The sequence below is a fragment of the Thermobia domestica genome, chromosome 9 (genome assembly GCF_964235325.1).
Source record: "Thermobia domestica chromosome 9, izTheDome1.hap1.1, whole genome shotgun sequence".
Lineage (NCBI taxonomy): Eukaryota > Metazoa > Arthropoda > Insecta > Zygentoma > Lepismatidae > Thermobia > Thermobia domestica.
This window is the reverse complement of record NC_137462.1, coordinates 267,903,331-267,923,364: the sequence shown is the minus strand read 5'-3', so window position 1 is coordinate 267,923,364 and position 20,034 is coordinate 267,903,331. Positions and strand designations below refer to the sequence as shown.

At 35.4% G+C, this 20,034-nt stretch overlaps 1 protein-coding gene across 1 annotated transcript in view; it reads left to right on the top strand.

The window, feature by feature from the left end:
• LOC145660688 (uncharacterized) overlaps positions 1-20,034 on the top strand; it is a 240,425-nt gene that overhangs the window by 197,967 nt on the left and 22,424 nt on the right. Inside the window, exon 5 of the mRNA XM_081726032.1 lies at positions 17,315-17,459. Coding sequence (XP_081582158.1) covers positions 17,315-17,459 — 145 coding nt within the window. The remainder of the gene's footprint in view (positions 1-17,314; positions 17,460-20,034) is intronic.

Genomic DNA, 20,034 nt, shown 5'->3' with positions numbered 1-20,034 from the left:
AGGTATCAACTAACAATCCTAGAAAGTGTGACGCATTGCTTATGAATAGAAAAGTAGAGAACTTTTCTAACTGGAAATAACGAGGATTGAAATGGGAGACATGTGTATTATCCCTGCCATAAACACACACAGAAACGAAAAACAAATTTTTGGCAACATTTATGTTTACTGTAGGTGCAGCGGCCCAAATCTGTCTTCAACCCTCAGGGAGGGAGGGACGGATAAGACCTATTCCATCTTTTTTTTAAGCGATGTTCAAAATATTTATTAAGTTAAAAAACAATGCTGTGGACGGGCAGGAAAGCAGAGCTGTCTTCAACATTGGGAGGCGGGCAGATTTGAGGCTTATTCTGAGGGGACATCAATTTCATCTCACTTTCCTTTGTGGCAATCGGACACATATCATCACAATTCACCCCCCAAAACACATTTCAAACCGGATTATTGCGGAACAATCCCCTCCAGTTCCACATATTCTCTTCATCGACCTCGGAATTTGCACCAGTGTGGAGGAGACTCCCTGCCTGTTCGATTTCCGTCAAAGTACAGTACCTGTGCTACGGATCCCACCGTAGACTGTTAGTCCATGTCTTGAAAAGAAAGTCAAAACCCAAATATATACAAATTAATCAATGGCTTACTAATCCACCCATAGCGTACTTTAAAAGTCTTTCAGTCAATTAATAGATAAAACTCACTAAAGCTAATAACTATTACTATTTTCTATAGAACAAATAGAGGTTTCTTGTCATATATATATATATATAGATATATATATATGTGTGTGGTAACTTATTTGAACTTTCTGCATACCAGAAAAGTCAAGGAAATTATATTCCTCACAAGAATTTGGGAAAAATTCGTGCAAATGTGTTTTGAGGTAAGAAACTTAATCAAAATTTAATAATGTAGACTATTTTTTGCAATATATTAGTTTTTACATCAATATAAATATCATTAAGAATTACCTCCATACATCCCTGTAGTAAATTAGTTGAATGTATTCTGCTCCATGAGTTCTCAGCTCTGGATCTAGCGAATATGTCTCTCCATATTAAAAGAAAAAAAAAATCCTTTGAATTTTATCTTCTGTTCTGGTACCACATTCACACTTACTACTTATAGTCTTTAGTTGTTATTATCACCTGTATCATGGAAACTTTTTTTTTTCTGTACCCACAATGCTACTACGATTGTTGCTATTAAAACATTTCGACCACATCAATTGGATAGTCTTATGCAGTAATTGTTTCTATATAAGTAATTGAGTTTACCAGTTGTGGTATACTTACTGCAACTAAAATGAGACTGACGAATCTACCTGATTTTGTACGAAGATTGTCAACACTCAGTATTCATAAAATACACATTTTGGTAGTAATTTCAAATTGAGCGTCTCCTAGTGATATTGCACGTAATTCCAATAATTGATATCAATTGTATGTAAATACTTGTATTAACAACTAGCAGCGTTCACCCCGCTTCGCTGGGGTCACCCCGGAACGCAATAAACCTTGTTAATTAGATAATTTTTACTTTTTCGCTTTCAAGTGATATGATAAAAACCATAGTATATTGCAGTAAATGTTAACATTATATCGCCTGTCATTTATGTTAACCCGCCGAGTGACACGGTCATGCGGGTTGCATATAAATACGTTTATTTTTACCTATGATGAACTAACAAAGGATTTGTACGTTATGGACACTTGAATGGTCAATTATCTCAAGACACTGGTAATTGAAAATTAAAGTGATATGATAAAAACCATCTAGGGTCCAAATCCTAATAACCCCCCAAAAATGAAAGAAATTGGTTCAGCCGTATTAGCGTGATGAGGGAACAAAGGATTTGTGCGTTCTCTTTTATATATATAGATATTTGTTTCAATGTAACATTACATTGAAATAAGTATTGTTGTAAAATCTAATTTGTAGGAATTTTCAGAACTTTTAGTCCTTGAATCCTTTTAAAAATAATATTGTCTTCTAAGTGTAAAATAATGTTAATTGTTTTTAGAATGCATTATCATATGTAGGTTGTTTTGAATATTAGATATTTTTAACAAGTAAAATGTTTGAGTAACATTGGAAAACTTGAAATTCACAGTTACTTCTGTAATGTAAACATTATCTTCTGTATGGGTATTTATATAGTGGTATAGAAAATATGTAACTAAAATTGCGATTCAAAATTTAAAAACAAACACTCATATCCCACAAATGTGCTCATGTTGCAAAATACGACGTGCCACTGTAGATGCTGGAAAAAACATACGTGGTCTGTCCAATAAATACGCCAACTGAAATCATAAACACTGTATTTTACAAAATTAGGGCACATCAATCTTATCCTCTTCAAAATACTTCCCACTTGTAGGAATACACTTGTCTCACTTCCGTGTCCATTGTTGAAAACATCCCTGGAAGTCCTCAGAAGTGAGGTTCTTTAGGTGCATTTTCGTTTTACGTTTTATCGTTTCCAGGTCGTCCCAGTACTGCCCCCGTATGACCATTTTACTCGTACAACCATGATTTGGGACCAGTGATGATCCTTTCAAGGAAACCGGAAGTTTGAACGGAATTTTTCCAGTCGGTGCTGCATTCGGTCCTTCGTAGCTTTTGGTCAGGTGTTAAAAACTTTATGACAGTTTTTGCACACCATTTTTCAACTCCAAATGTTCTGTTCAAATCGTGTGCGCCGATAATTTTCCTAAATTCAGTTGATCAGTAATCATCCGGACAGTTGATCAACGATCGGAAAGCACAAGAGACCACATACATTCAATCTTGTCTTTAACACAGGAGGTCGACGGTCGCCTGGCCTTGCCTTATCCTTGCAGTCTTCACGGTCCTCACTGAAACGTTTGATCCACTTGAACAGAGCTGTGTTCTTCAGTGCGTTATTTCCCTAAACAGCCATCAACATTTCATTCATTTCCTGAGAGCTTTTAGCAAGTTTCACCAAAAGTTTGATGTTGTTGCGTTGTTCTATCTGTCCATTAATATCCATCATCGACACGAACAAAAACAGGACACATCGTGATGGGAACATAACGCCTCGATACTGACGTTCTCATTAACCCCCACCCCCCCTCCCTGCTCATTCATTCAAAAACAGGACAGGACACCACAAAACTAATGCCACCTCTAGCTGTACGCTCGCCTCGACAATCTGGCGGTTACTGCCGCTCCAGTGGGTCACCTGCCAACAGTGCAGCAAGTGCGCATGCCCTAACTTCAAGTCAAGGTCACACTACTAAGCTTAGTTCCCGTATTTATTGGGTAGACCATGTGTTTATGAAGTTGAAGGCTAGTATTGTTAATTAGGAAAAAAATAAATAAATTTGTAGGTGAAATAGATTGGTGGACAAACCCTATGAAATGATACCTATTTAAAGATTGTCTTACTACACTTAAGTCCAAACATTTTTGGTTCAGAGTTTTAGAGGCTTGAGAAAATATTATTAAGTGAGAGTGTTCATAAGCTAAAACTTTGGTAATAACTGAGTCGAGCAGATACTTTTTTTAAAAAAAAGTTTTTTGATTGGGAAATTTAGTCAAAAATTATAATTGTTTTTCATTATAATGTTTATAGGTCAAAGCAAAACAGTCCTTGTGGGTTCCATTTGTAACATACCGGTATCTCTCTTGGTATACCCACTGAAAACAAATGGTACTGGAAGTATGTCGTGCTTTACTCACCCAGTGGCAAAATTTCTGGATCTGTTTAGTTTTAAGAAAACCGTAGTCTGTAGAGTTTTTTTTCCTTCAATTGTTAGGTGGAATCATCGCCTTTACATAATTAAATATAATTGAAAACATTCAAAGTGCATTTTTCAGATTAAGAAAGTATATTGTTTGGAGCACTACGCTGTTATTACTTCAAGCGTGAAGCGCGTGTTGTTATTGAAATAAAAACCATATCACACGTGTTACGGAATATAAGTTATATGAGATTTATACGTATATGGTTCGTTTAATTTCATTTGCTGTTAGTGAGTTCCCACTGCTGAACTGTGTATGGTAAATAACCATATTTGACTTTCCTTTTGATTCCAATTTCATGCAACAAAATGTATTTTCTGGAGCAGAAACACTCCTTACGTACACCAAATAAATTTTACTCATTTCCACAGAAAGTTGCGATTATATTGTCATGCGATATCTTATTAGCTAACAGTTATTTTTTTCTTCTTTTAACGTGCACGAGTAATTAAAATTCATGCAGTAATACTGTACACTGTGACTAGTAGAACTGTTAGTCCACGCTACTGTGACATTCTTTACAAATAAATACTATAATTACAGAGGTTTGAATATTCTCCGTAATTAATGGCGGGAAATACCAGTGAACGCCCCCTCCGTGTTGAATCATGCATTAAAGGAAATGGAATGTATTCTTCTTGAGAACCTGAGCATTCATGTTGCGATACCACCGAACAGGATGCAGGAAATTTTATAAATAATTCTGTTGTCAAACGAAGAGTTTTTCATAAAGATACGTCTTTGTGATTCCTTATTACCGTAAAAGTTTTTTTTTTTTTTTTTCCTTTCTTCATTCAGAAGTCAGTCAACGAAATCCAATTGAAAATAGCCCAAGGATTAACTGCTATTGTTCGTTTATGATCATTTGTATATGATCCGTGACACGTTCCCCTAAAACCCCCTGACGTACGTATCTTCTCTTCCTAGAAAATGCAATATGTACACGTACGGTAGAGCACATTTTTCCCCCCACATTCGCTCAGTCGCGTAACTCTCAGCCGGTGCCTTGAGCATTCAAAACTGGCGAGGTATCATCATTGCGAATGTTTCTTTATTTTTTTTTTCGTATATTTTATTTCTTAATGAAAAGAGAGAGGAAAAAGAAAAAAGAAAGGGAAGGTCTTGGATAACCACACACAGGGATTTACAAACAAACAAACAAACAAACAAGCAAAAATAAACCCAAACAAACGAAAAACAAAACAACTAAAACTTAATAATGTCTTGGCTTTAGTTTTAGGGTGTTACTATGTACTGTGTTTATTATATGTGTTTTGTATTTTGTTATTCTGTGTGTGTTTATGTGGTTTTACCTACGGTCATCTTCTTCTTTTCTTCTTCCTTCGTTTTCCACTCTGTATGACTATTAGGTGTCTCTCCGTTTGTTTCTCTATTTGTTGTTTCTCCTCACTTGCTTAACCACTTCATTCACTTGGTTATTCACCTGTAGTCACTAACCCTACGGTAGAGCACAGTAGGAGTAATTGGTTTATATCTCGCTGAGTCAGCAAAGTTTTGGATTACTCGGAGTCAGTGACTTAGGGGTACCTAGGAACACCCCCTCTAACTTTTGGCAGGGGTACCTTGACCCACGCCCTAAATTTTGGGAGCGTACCTAGGACCACCCCTTAAATTTTGGAATTTGCCAAAACTAAAAATTTGGTGTAGTAGCATAGGACCGGAGTATGTATTTCTGTAAGTTTTGGGGAGCTATCTCGTTCCCTTTCATGGGTAAAAAAGTGCAAAAATGTAAATTTCGGAGGTTTTTGACCTAATTTATTTTCTTTGATAAGGTCTTATTTATCTTATGTGGTTATATGGGCGGGTACAGGGGTCCATACCGTTTCATAAGGTAATGGTCCCTTGGCTCACCTCCTGAATTTTGGGAGGAGTACCTAGGACCATCCCCATTAAAATTTGGAAATTGCTAAAACTAAAAATTTGGCATGGTAGTATAGGACCCTAATATATACCACCGTCAGTTTGGGTGTTCTATCTCGTTCCCTTTTATCGATAAAAAGAAATGCCAAAACTAAATTTCGAAGGTTTGTTACCTAATTTATTCTTTTTGACGAGGCCTTATTACTATATATGGTTATATGGATATGTAGAGAGATTCATTCGCTTTTATGAGTATATTGATGCATGTATCTTAAATTTTTGGGAGAGATACCTAGGACCACTCCTTAAATTTGAGAATTGTTGAAAAAATTAGACTTGGTAACTGTTCTCTAACGTACCACTGCCATTTTGAAGGTCTATCTCGTTTTCTTTTATGCGTATAATATTGCCAAATATTAGTACGGAAACGTGTTCGCTACGGGGTCGGTTATTGACCTAATTTACCCCTTTTGATGTGGTTTTATTACGTTATATGGTTGCATTGTTGAGATTAGGTGTCCATTCCCTTTCATAAGATATGGGTACATCGAACAAAATGAGTTCCCTTGTTGCTATGCGAATAGCATACGAGTCTTTGGAGTAAAAGACGTGGGTTATATTCCCAGCGGGAGCTCATGTGATTCGGACCCCATGTTAATCTATAGGTCCATGTTTCATATTTCCTTACAGCTGAAATGGACGTTAAATTCAAATCTAATTAATTAACTGATCATGGAATGAAGTAGTATAAAATCGGTACAAAGGCTGCAGTACATGTGCTAAAAAAAAAAAAAAATGTATCGAATTTGATAATATATTGAGAGTTGCGTCACGAAAATGGCAAAAGTACATTAATTTCTCATTATCTTACTTCCCCCCTTTTTTTTTCTTTCTGTAACTTCAAACCAAGAACCAATATCGCCTTACGTTGTCACTTTAATGGTCAGCAGCCTTAAACTATGTAAGAATATCTCCGTTAAAAAAGCTGTACTAAACAGAGTAATATTAAAGTATCTTAAGGGGGAAATGGAATTCTAATATCTTACATAAACCTATTCTCCCGTGCGAACAATGGGCATTTCAGCTAATGAAGAGTATAAAGGCTAGAAGGGGACGCTATAATCGCGTACAAAAGTTATATAATTTACACGAAGCTTTTTTCCTGCTCATTTCATTTTTTAAAAAATACCGTTTTACCATTCCCATGCTTTCTTTGAAATATTTCATGTTTTATAAATGAGGGTAAAAAAGGGAGAATCAAATGTTAATAGAATTAATACTTTCGAACTGCTGAATTTGATCATGACTTTTCCTGTGTTCCAATTCCAATTCCTCTAGAGAATTATATATTTCCAGAAGGTCGTCGTATTAGTAACTTTAAAGAGAGATTCAAATCGAGATAAATTCTCATGTCAGATTAATATGTAACTCAGGTACATCGTCTACGTCTAAATAATTCTTTTGCAAGGAATTTCATTGCGCATGCGTGGGGCCGGTTTCCGAAAGAGCTACCGACTTACTAGCGTCAAGGACACCCAAGGTCTTCTGGAGGAAACAAACATCCTTGTCCAGCAATCCTGGACAGCTCTCCCCCCACACTACTCCTCATCTTCATGAACGGGAAAAATCATGATTTAATCGTTCTCCGAAAAAAAACAACATGGAATTTGACATTCTTGTGATTTTTCATTTACTTCCATATTGTTGACTTTAATCCTCTGCTTTATAACTTTATTGTGACAAATAAAGCTTCAGTTATTGTTTATCACTCACTTAAAAAAAGACTTCAAAACATTAATATAAACTCACAGTCAAGGGCGCCGACCGTGGGGGACCGAGGAGGGCCGGGCCCCCCAAAGCTCATGTGGGCCCCCCGCTGTATTTGTGAATATGCTATAAGTTGAGTGCAATTTGTCTTAAAATCTTTATTTATACATATATATATATATATATATATATATATATATATATATATATATATATATATATATATATATATATACACCTTCTGCATCTGAATGCCCCGCCCCCAAATTCACAGAGAGATTGGCGCCCTTGCTCTCAGGCCCCGGTGGCTCAGTGGTAGAGCGCTTACTTCTGGAGCGTGGGGTCCCTAATTCGATCCCAGGCCGCATCAAGTGACTTTTGTTGTGGATAAACACCATGTGCTTGGATTTTCTCGGTGTTTGCCGTTTCCTCTCACTTTCTTCATTCCATCCTTATTATTGATCTCGTCATCACCGTGTCCTTTAGCCTTAGTCAGTTGCGCACCCACAGGGAGTCCATCGGGTCTGTACTCCCCCTAAAATTTCCTAACCCAATATATATTTGTATACTTTCTCAATAAAATTAATACTTGATTGATGTATCATGAAAATTTGATTTTACATTTCATCTGTATTCTTTCTCTTATGAAATCAGTCTAGATCTATCTTTTTTTTCTGAAAATAGGGTCTATTGTTGGAAGTACACTACATAGACGTAGTGGATTGTAGTATTGCCCCCCCCCCCAAAGCTTGGACTCTCCAACAAAAATTTCTGGATGCGCACCTGACCTCGGTACATACTCATGGGACACTAAAATCAAAAAATAAATAAGTAAATAAATTTAAAAAAAATAAAAAAAAATATATATAAAATTAAACTTCTTGGTATTCTCCTTCATGGTCATGGCTAATGTGTGCGCGTTCCTTGCGCACTGTCTTGGGTTCATTTCCTAGCGGGGTGCTTACCTCAGATACGAACCCGAGAAAATTGATCGGATCGCATTTTAAACAGTAGATAACGTCTCATACAACCTAGATTAAAGTAATCAATCAATCAACATGTACTGTTTTTTCGTTCCTCCGACCTAAATTTCTCTGTTCTTCTTTATACCTGTATTTCGAATGCTTCTATTCTTTTTCACTGTTATTTTATTTTGTTACAGCAGTATGCAATGCACGATACTTGACGACACTTTTGCGGCCCTGAGTCTTTAGCTCAGGGGCTATGGTCCCTGGCGCAAGGTCAATGACATCGGGGGTACATAAGACCACTTCTCTAAATTTTGGTAATGGGTACATTGGTTCATTACCTCAAATTTCTGGAGGGGTACATAAGATCATTTTATACATTCTGGAAAATGTTATATTTAGAACTTGTATGGTAGTATAGGAACAGGGTTAGGGATGCGCACGAGACGAGTCGAGACAGGATTTTACTGACAAAATTTGAGTCGAAACACAGCTCTTCCAATAGAAAAATATACATTTTTCGAGTCGAGACATCACTTTTACAGCACATTTTCGAGACGAGACAGCCACAAATCTTGTCTCGTGCGCATCCCTAAACAGGGTGTGTACCTCTGTAAATTTTGATGGCCCGTTTCGTTCCTTTCTATGGTTAAAAAAGAAATTGCCAAAAATTTTAATTTCAGGCGCTTTTAACCTCTTTTACCTTTCGATGAAGGTTTATAGCACGTTATTTTGTCATATAGTTGAATATAAGGGCCCATTCTCTTTGATACGGCATGGGTACATTGAAGCATCCCTCTTAAATTTTGGGAGCGGTACATAGGATCACCCTTAAATTTGGGAATTGCCAAATTTAAAAATTTATTATAATAGTATAGGTACCTCTGGAAGTTTCAGTGGTCCGTCTCGTTCCCTTTTCTGGGTAAAAAATTGCCAAAAATTCAAATTTTAGAGTCTTTTGTCCTCTTCGATAAAATTTTATCACATTATATTGTTATAGGAATGAGTTCAAGGGTCGAGTCTTTTTCATAAGACATTGGCATACACTGAGAAAAATTCATTACCCGGACAGCGATTTATTGTACAAATATACATAATCCATATGTTTACTACGGAAATCAGTACGGAGCATACGTTATCGATATGCTACATACGCACTGCCTTTTTTCCCCGCTTATAAGTTAATTACATCATTCCGCTGTAGAATATCTGACATCTAACAGTCTTCCGTATATTACATACGTATACATATGTTACACACTCAGGTATATGTTATATACGTGCATCTGTATGTGAGATCATTACCACCTATATACATTTCTTTCGTTCGTACAGGAAGTACGTATAGATGGAACACTTACACGGAAAGTATTAGAAAATATACGTTTCCAGTAATATGTTTGCTGTAGGTGTTGTAATGTATAGTCATACATTAAGTCCTAAAACTACAGGATTTACGTATGTAACCTACGTTTTACGTACATCATTTACGTTTTTTTCTTTACTATGGATATATCTTTGATCCCTTACTTCTTTCGGTATTACGTCATACCGGTATGGATTGAGTCAATTTAAGCAGAATTGAAGTCATGTAATGGAGACACATGTCCATCTGGAACAACGTGGGAAAGTATCCAAATTACAGCAAAAAACATGTTCATATTGCTATATATTGCACTATTGTTGTATGATAATAAACTATTTATTTTCTGTCAAGTTGACTCTAAATCCAAGAGGAATGGTAGAAACTTCATAAGGAAGAACTGCGTAATTAATACCGTTTGTAAACATTATTAGAATCATCAATTCTAGTAGGTTCAGGTGGGTAGGTGTTAGGATAGTAAAATTACTTTTTGTATCTAAAAAGACCAAAGTTTTACTTCAAACCAACTAGAGTTAATCAATGAATGCTAATACTACTCTTTCCATAGCCAACCTTTATTTGGTTTATACTTCAACCACAAGCTGATAAACTTCTTGTATTCCACAAAGTATTCCAATAACGTAAGCCACCTTGGTATTACATAAAAAACTAAAATATAAATCATCACTCAAGGCTCATCTACCTAAATATAAATATCTTAAGCCACTTATGGCTCCAATCAAACAGATAAATAACTACAACCACTTATGGATATTATTGCACATATAAATAACTTCAACCACTTATGGCTCAATTTGAGACATCAATTCAATTACACATATAAACAATCACATAGTTACGCTCTTCATTTTCTAAACCACCATTCTTCTTTTGTTTACACTATCTATATACTAACTTTTAACACTTTTCACTCCCAACAGTAGGTTATGTAGCCAGAATGGAAGAAAGTAAGAACAATTTCAAAGTTTTTTAACTGAAAATCCAATAGGAAAACGACCATTAGGGGGAGACCTATTCGCAGACAATTTTAAGATGGATCTCGCAGAGATAGGAATACAAAGAAGAAACTGGATCCAGTTGGCTAAAGACAGAAGTCAATAGAGAGCTTTTGTGAATGCGCATTGAACCTCCAGATTCCATGGGCCAAAGTGTTAGTTAGTTGACCATAAATTGTACGTATTGTAATTGCTGTTTATGGAAACTAATCGTATGCTATTGTGAATGAGAAGAAACATGAGGTTATGCTATTCTTGTTTGTATTGGCGTTGTCAGGACTAGTCTCAAAGACCCAAGGCTCCTAGGCAGTTAACACAGTCCAGGAGGCTCCCTTTTTCGTAATTTAGCGAAAATATTACGTTTTATCATACTTTGACTTTAGAAGATAGACAAGCCGACTTAGGAATGAAATAGACAAATGCTAACATTACCTTTTTCTCACAGTATAGTTTGTACATGTATGATTGAATAAATATAAATTATTTTCCGTGTCTTGTGTCCTCAGTGTGTAATATTTTTACCTTGTAGCTGGTATTTTTTGCTCGACTGTGGATCTATACCCACAGCTTCTAGTTTGCCCAGTGACGGATCCAGGGAGGCGATCGCTCCCCCCCAGAAGAGGAAACTATTTATATATATAAATAAAACCAATCCCAGAGTTTGGACCTCTTAAAGGTAGCAGTATTCCAACCCACCGCCCCCCCCAGAAGTCCGTCCTGGATCCGCCCCTGAGTTTGCCTATGTAGAAATTCACCGCTGGGTGTCGCCACTGTAGATTTAGGAACATGAATAATACCTGTCAATTTTCTGCAGTAGTTCTTCTTTACTAACGTAAGTAGAATTGCTAACTTTTCAAAGTGAGAAGTTGCACCTGTTGAGATTGCAAGAGAAAGAAAACTTCACACCTAACACATACTGTAGTCAACGTTACGTTAGGAAAATGACATGTTATTATCTATCTATTAAAATGCTAGGATTATATGTTTGCGGTCAAGAAAAGTTTATATGTTTGTGGCCAATTATTTTGACAATGATTAAACCACAAGCTCTAGAAAGATGCAATTTTTCACTGATCAATTGCAAATTTTGTGTAGATTGTTCGGATCTAATTGAATATTTTTTTTAAAGAAAATGCCGTTATTTACTTATTACATTTTTATGGGTACACTGGAGGTATTGAAATTTTAAAAAGTAAAGCATCATATCCTACGAGTTATACATTCCAGCACCATGCATTTGTATACGGGGTTAGTACATCTCTCCGGCGTTTATTTCACGGCCAAATGATAATGAAAAATAAAGAATAACCATTTCTCCAGTCAAAGATGAATCTTTATTGTTTGGAGTGTTTTTCCTAATGAACACCATATATCACTCACATTATAATTAATTGTGTGTGTAATGTATTTGCTTATTACTAGACTTCGGATTTTTGCATATTTGCATGTTTTATACCTGATGTGATATTGATATGCTCTTTAAACAGAAATCCGTTTCAAGTGTTTTAGGGTAAAATAGCGGAGTTTTATAGTGCATATATTTGCATATTTCGGAGGTTAGTGCATGTTTATGTCGTTACTGCATATAAATGCATATCTAAAGGAACGATCAATTTGATAATTTTTAACGTCCAACAACTTTCCTCATAAATGGAATTTCAAGTTTCTAATATAAATTAGGCTCAAGATCTTAAAATGGTTGATTGTAGTCGGTTTAGAATATCTTCCAAGATCATGTGAAAGGAGAAAAATAAAAGAGAGAGTGGTTAATCCTCCCGACAATTATGCGTGACTGTCACCTTTTTGGAATTAGATATAAATATCGGTGTCAAATCACCTACAACAAAATTTCCACGTCATCCATCTCAGAAGTTAAAGTTGCTATTGTTGTGTGTAAGTGTGTGTGTGTGTGGATTTGAAATTGTGTGGTCTTATGGCAGTATAAGAATGCCAAAAGAAAAATCTGGGTCCATTTAGTTGTAGTGTGATATCTTCAAATTCGAATTTTAACTAGCTCAGAATTTTGTCCAATTTTTGTCCACCCAGAAATAAATTTGTACCATTGAAATAAACGAGGGAGGACCATTTCAAAATTTCACTTCAATCACCCGTAGTGCGACATCTTAAAATTCGAATTTTAATTAGCTCAGAATTGTGTCGAATTTTTAAACATTTTTGTACCACCAAGAATAAATTCTGTTCCAGTAAAATAAACCAGGGACGATAATTTAAAATTCGGCCACTGAAATTACCTGTAGTGAGACATTTTCAGATTCGAATTTCAACTATCTTGATGCTACAAAAATCTATTTTAAAAAATAGGGAAAATTCTAAACTAGTTAGAATTCGAATTTAAAGATGTCATACTACTGACGATTGAAGTGCCCAAAGCTTTGAAATGGTCCTCTTTCGTTAATATGAATGCTACAATTTTTATGATACAAAAATGTAAGGAAATTGGGCAAAATTCTCAGCTAATTAAAATTCAAATTTGAAAATGTCACACTACGGGTGATCGAAGTGGTTGAAATTTTGAAATGGCTCTCTCTCGTTTATTTGAATGGTACAGTTTTTTCTTGGGTGGACAAACATGGAAAAAAAATTCTGAGCTAGTTAAAATACAAATTTGAAAATGTCTCACTACATGTGATCGAAGTATACAGGTATACAGGTATAACAATACACACTTCTCCCTCATATCTATTCTGTCTATCAATACAAAACTTGGTACACACATTCCTTATCCCTTATACTATTTTCAGATATACATTTAGATTGTCCACTTTTACCCGGAGTCACTCCAGAGGGGTCCAAAGTTAATGGGAGGGATTTCTGGAGGAAATTTTCCCAATATTCTCTCACCTGTTCAAATGCATTATGGGCCCTAATAACGTTGCATAGCACCTCAGGAAAGCTTGTTTCATGCGGAAGAGAATGAACTATAAACCATGGTTTTCCAATGAACAGTGTTAATGCAATAGCTATTTCACTGCAATTTTCTTTATACCAACAGGGTTAATGGATTACAGGCACTTACTCCGTCCGTTGTCCATGGCACCTAATTTTTTGTGTATCAACATATCTTTATGGTCAAAACTTTTAAATGGCCTTCCTTTGTTAATTTAAATGGTACAATTGTTTTCTTGGGTGGACAAAATTCCTGAGCTAGTTAAAATTCAAATTTGATGATGTTGCACTGCAAGTGATCGAAATTTGTAAATGGCCCTGCTTTAATAATTTGAATGGTATATTTTTTTTTTTTTTGGGTGGACAAAAATTGACAAAAATTGGACAAAGGTGTCGCACTACAAATAAATGGGCCCGAAAAATCTTCTAGAAGTTATCTTCTGAAGCAATTGATTGAAGTTGAGAGACGTTAACAATTCAAGATGAAAATATATTTTGCAAAGTGTATGCTAAACAAGTAATACTTTCAAAGTAAATAAGCTTGTTTTCAGAAAAGGACATTTCTATTTTGTTCGACAGCAAAAGCTCAAACTTCAGCAACGTTTTTCTTTGGGGGGGGGGGGGCTTGTTATATTTTCATAGCAGTTTCGTTTGGTAAGAAGTTTATGCAACTATGAAACAGGCTAGATGTAGCTTTCTTTTTGCATACTTGACAGAGTTAACCCCAAAGAAACCGTTAAAAAATATATTTCGGGAAGAAATGAACAACCTTTTTTAAAAATGAGCTCTAAATATGAGAGTATTTAAATATAAGCTTGAGTTGTTTTCATACACACCTCTGTCTCTCGAAACGTAAATTCCCTACTCAGTCTTCAGTTATGTTTTCGATAACTTTACCTTCTTCTCATTTATTCCTTGCTCAAATCATTTTATTCCATTTAAAGTAGCAATATTATACATTGTAAATTATTGCTGTTTGACACGGAGAATGTTACGGGAAAACAAAATTGGATACAAAAAGTAATTTCAAGTGGATTTATTTTCTTTTAAACAAAAAAACCTAAGGGTTTTTAATATAGACTTTTAATACAGTAAAAGTTGCCTCCAACAGGTCCCTTCTTAAACGGAAATATTTCACGATTTCATGAATTTAAAGGTAAAATAAAATGTGTTAAATTCTCTTGATTAGGTGGAACCTGTGTTGCGAACAACGGATGTTAAAATACACTTTTTAACGGAAATTTTCAAGTTCCGTAATGCAGTGTTTAAAATTTTTTTAGACATTCTGTGAGAGGTTAAGTATATGAACTACGTTGTCTGTAAAGTTCTTCGTTTACTTGTTACCCTACACATTTACTCTTTAGTCCACCACCATGTAAGGCCCTAGATACCGTGCGAGATTTTGAACGAAGTGTAATTTACACAGTTATCTCCAAATACCAATAACGCCTTCTCTAGCTGCTTTGGAAACAGGAACAAGGAGCATAATATACACAATATATCAAAAGGGAGACAAAAGTAGAGGGAGGAGCGCTGAAAAGTGCATAGCATCTACTTTGGTCTTGGCCTTTGAAGCCGTATATAGGCTTTTTTTTTTTGTTTACTGTAAGTTTAATGTGTATTAATTCGTAGCATAAATAAATAAAATAATTGAATACGTTAGGCCTATATTCAACATTTTATTTTATTTTACTATGTCCATTATATGTATGTACCTTATTTATTTTTCTAAGCATAGAGCTATCTTGATTAACTTTGAAACCTTTAACGGAAATATTTGCGAGTCCTGTTCAATTTCACTAGGCAGGTTTTATTATGTGCTTATGCCAGAAATGTTTATTTACTTCTCTGAGTATATTTATTCTTTATTTACAGATACTTGGCGCATTATTTGTAAAACAATGGCGGATCCAGGATATGATCGAGGAAGGGGCTAAACCATAGTTTGCAGCTTTACCCACTGTAAAGCAGGATTGAAATACATGTTATCCAGTTTATACCTGAGCGTCAAGGGGGGTCCGCCTGTATATATGTATATATGTCGTAGGCGTCTCTGGCGGGGGGACGAGGAGCACGCATCCCCCCCAATATTTTGAAGTACAAAATATTCAATATTTGATTCTAATTTAATTTATTTACTAACGACAGAATATCATAAATAATAATTATTGTTATATTTATTTGGAATATAATATTCAGGCTGTGAAACGATTGTAATCGAGTTCTTGATATACCGTAGGGGATCCGCGAAGGTAAGCAGAAAGGTAACAAATGGAATCGAAGTTAATAAATAGGTTGGGCTAGGTAGTACCATTTAACTCACTTTCTTTGATGTGCCCCTCAAATTTTACATGCCAGAGACGCCAGTGATATAAGTAGATGTATTTTAATTTCACATACTGACTGTGAGCTGTTTGAACCCGAAGAAACCAAATTTATTTAAGAAGCCTTGGATGCTTTCGGAGCTGAAAACATTAAAAGCGATCTTGCGTTTATCAATACTCATTTCAGTTCATAACGAGATTAGAAGAGCGATGATTAGGACTTTGCAGTGCATCTGAGCTGTTTGATTCAATAACGTAGCAGACGCCCCCCAAGACCAATCGGACAAGCATTTCTTCCAAACGCACATTCAATAGACGGGAAACATCTGGCATAAAATTCTTGTCCAATGTGAATAAAGTGTTCCTGGGAACAACGACGCACGAACTTCAAATTTAACAGCAAGTAACATTGCTTCTTTGAAATATTGTCCCTTAACGACCCGTGACACGGAAGGAACATTTTAGATGTACACTAATGTTTCAACTGATAAACGCAACTTTTCGCCAGAAAACACCGAAAACTACATAGTTGTACATTGTAGCATGAATGCATCATAGTTATACACAAATATATGTAATTCAAATAATGCAGCTTTTTTCTCTAAAGATGAATTTCCTCATTTAACTTTAGCTTTTGGTTGCTGCATATTTACAATTTTTAGTGCATATTTGCATATTTTGGGTGCATATTTTCGTGAATTTTAGCGCATATTTGCATGCATATTTTGCCGTTTTTTAGTGCATATCGATCCGAAGTCTACTTATTACATATTGGATGCAAGAAGAAAGCAAAGACTAATTATACATGAATTAGAAACTCCAACCGGAAGTAGGCTCAAATCTTGCAAGCGGTGCGAGATATTGAAAAAATCTCCCCTTTATTGTATCCCTTAACGATTTTTATCAAGACGTCCTTCACTTGTGTCTGTAAAGGGACATAGGGACGACAAGGAGATCCATGCTTATATATGAGTGAAGCGCTGTGTAGAGAGCACAGGTTCAGTTAGTTATTAATAAAATTATACTTTTCTCTACTTGATGGTACCTGTAACTTTTTCTGTTACCGTGTTCAAATCCTATTAAGTTCCAGACGCCATCTGAAAGTTTTTTTCACAATCTCTTGAAGTCACGCCGGTGCAAGAGTACAATATACTGTATGTATAGGCCTACCACATCACCATTTTCATTTTCAAACAAAAGACTGTCAAAGTTATTTCTATTTACTTCCTATTTACGTGTTTTCTAAGTATCTTTTACAAATATGTTTTTCTTACTTTCATTATTTGCTGATATTATAATTATGTATTTTATTTCTTTCAGGAACCACAGCGTACATTGGTGGCGCTGCGAGGCCATGACTTCACAGGACTTGGTTTCAACATTTGTGGTAACATGAGGGATGGGATATTTGTAAAAGATGTTCTTCACAGAGGTCCAGCTTCAGAATCAGGCCGCATTGCGGCAGGTTAGTAAATATTTATTATTTTTAAAAAGATTGCAATAAGCTATTATGTTAACATAATAGTTAGGCATAACAATAGACGATGAAACAAGAGTCAACCTTATTAAAAAAAAAAAAAAAAAGTATTGGAAGTTTCTCTCTATCTTTTTCAATGCTTTTACCAGGATACTTTTCTGTTTGTTAGAGTCAAATCTTGCACCTTCAATTTCGCGCTCTTTTATGCTAACTAGAAATTTTGTACAGACACGTAAACTCGATGACAATACCTATTTTCACATTAATTTTTGGTATTTGCATTTATTCGTAGTCAATGTCTTTGAATTAAGGATTTCTTCAATAGAAAGCAGAATGGTTCAATACTAGATTAAGATATTTTTGTGGCGCTTCTAACCAGAAAGTTTGAAACTATTGCCTTCCATAGTGTTCGTATTTTTAGGGAAATGTTCCTGATCTAGGGAAATTTCGTAGGTAAATTTTAACAAAATGGGAATTTTTTAGATAAAACATGAAAATCCGAGGAAATTCTCGCACTCACTAATTGACCAATATAAATGCTCGTTCTTCAGGAATAAACCAATATATCAATAGTTTGTGTTTGTATATATATATATATATATATATATATATATATATATATATATATATATATATATATATATGTGTGTGTGTGTGTGTGTGTGTGTATTCAAAGTAACATAATTTGCACCCATTGTTAACTGGGTGTATTTGCCCCAGCCCCCCCCCCTTGACGCTCAGATATACATAGGATAAAATGACCTTCAATCCTGCTTTACACTGGAAAAATCGGCAAACTATGGTTTAGCCCCTCCCTTGATCATATCCTGGATCCGCCATATATATATATATAGAATAAATTTTGAGTTAGTTAAGGGAAATTCTCTTAGGGAAACCTACAAACACTGTCCAGAAGTGTTCCACGAGATAGCACAGTTGACTATGGTTTGGTGAACTTGGGAGCAAAATTGTTCGTGAAAGGTCAAACATGTGACTCGAACCAGGGAGCTGGAATCGAACCAGGGATCTCACGCACCAAAGGTATTGCGCTTTACCCCAAGTTTGTAGAAATTATTCTTTGTTTTATTGTTACGAATAGAAAATAGTTGAATCTCATGTTTGAAAATTCACTACTTCCTGCTACAATCTTTCTGAAAGTATTACTCATATTTTGATGACAGAATAGTTACCAAGAAGCAAGTAGATTGTGTAAAAAGTAAATAACTTCTCAAAAATATTCCTCTGATGTTAGAAAATGAGTCTTTCGTGAAGTTTTCACTTTACAGTAACAAGCTAATCCTTTGAACAAACTGACAGTCACCGACATAGGTCTTTTAGTGTATATATTATTGCAACATCATTACCATATAAGCAGCAAAAGTTTTTATTTATTTATTTATTGTTAACAAGCTTCCAATTTAAGTGTGAATAGAAAATAAAATAGCTGAAGAAATTTCCAAGGCTTATTCGATATTGACTCAGTGAAAGCAATGCTATGATACAGTCGATGTTAAAAAGAACACATTGTGTAAGTCATTGATAGTGGTGCTTCTTAAACACGATGAGTCTTAACGAGAAAAAATGTCCAAAAGAGAGACATACAAAATCAATAGATTTCATTAAATTACATAAAATGACGTAGTTTAGTGGGGGAAAAGCGTATGCGAAATTTTTTGGCAAAATCCAAGACAGGGGCGGATCCAGGACCGACTTCTGGAGAGGGGCGGTAGGTTGTCATACTGCTACTTTTAAGGGCTCCAAACTTTGGGATAGGTTTTATTTATATATATAAAATAAGAAATTTTCCTCTTCGTGGGGGGAAGCGCGATTGTCCCCCTGATCCAAGAAAAACGAATTTGTTTGAAAACCTAAAACTGTATGTTGTACAACAGTGCTATTCAACCTTTCTTCCTCGCGTACCCCTAGACACAGTTCGCCATCCAATTGTGTGTCCGTGAAGCTGTTTAAAAGAAATTAAATCGAAATTGACTTATTAAACTTAATACACATGTTCTGTTCATTAAAATGGGCGCAAATAGAGACTCAACAAAGAACAATCAGTGTGCCAATCAAGAGACTATTTATAGGTGAGTAAAATGCACATCCGAAAAAAATTAATATAGGAGATTTGGAAAGATATGGGAAACATCCAGTTCTTGTAAGGAGGATTTTCTCCTCACCCTCCCTGGTAATTCGTACACTGAGGATAATCTTAAAAATTCAAGAACTAAAAGTAACTTTAGAACTAATGTGTTAATGAGATGACTGAGCTTGTTTCCGGGGCGCCAACTCCTCGATTCTAGGTCGAATCTTCGAGAGTGCGAGAATCACAGCTGATTCTGGATTCAAGCAATTTCTGTACTTCGTGTTTAGTGATGTTAACGCAGAGAAACCCTATTCACACACATGGGAATGGAAGAAATTGTGAAACAGCACTGTCATTAATTTCATTGTACTCTTTTCGAGCATAAATACAAGTCACAAATTGATAACTTATCGAATTTCATTTGCAATGAACTGTCAACGGACTAGGGATGATCACATTTTCCGGAAAAAAAGGGAA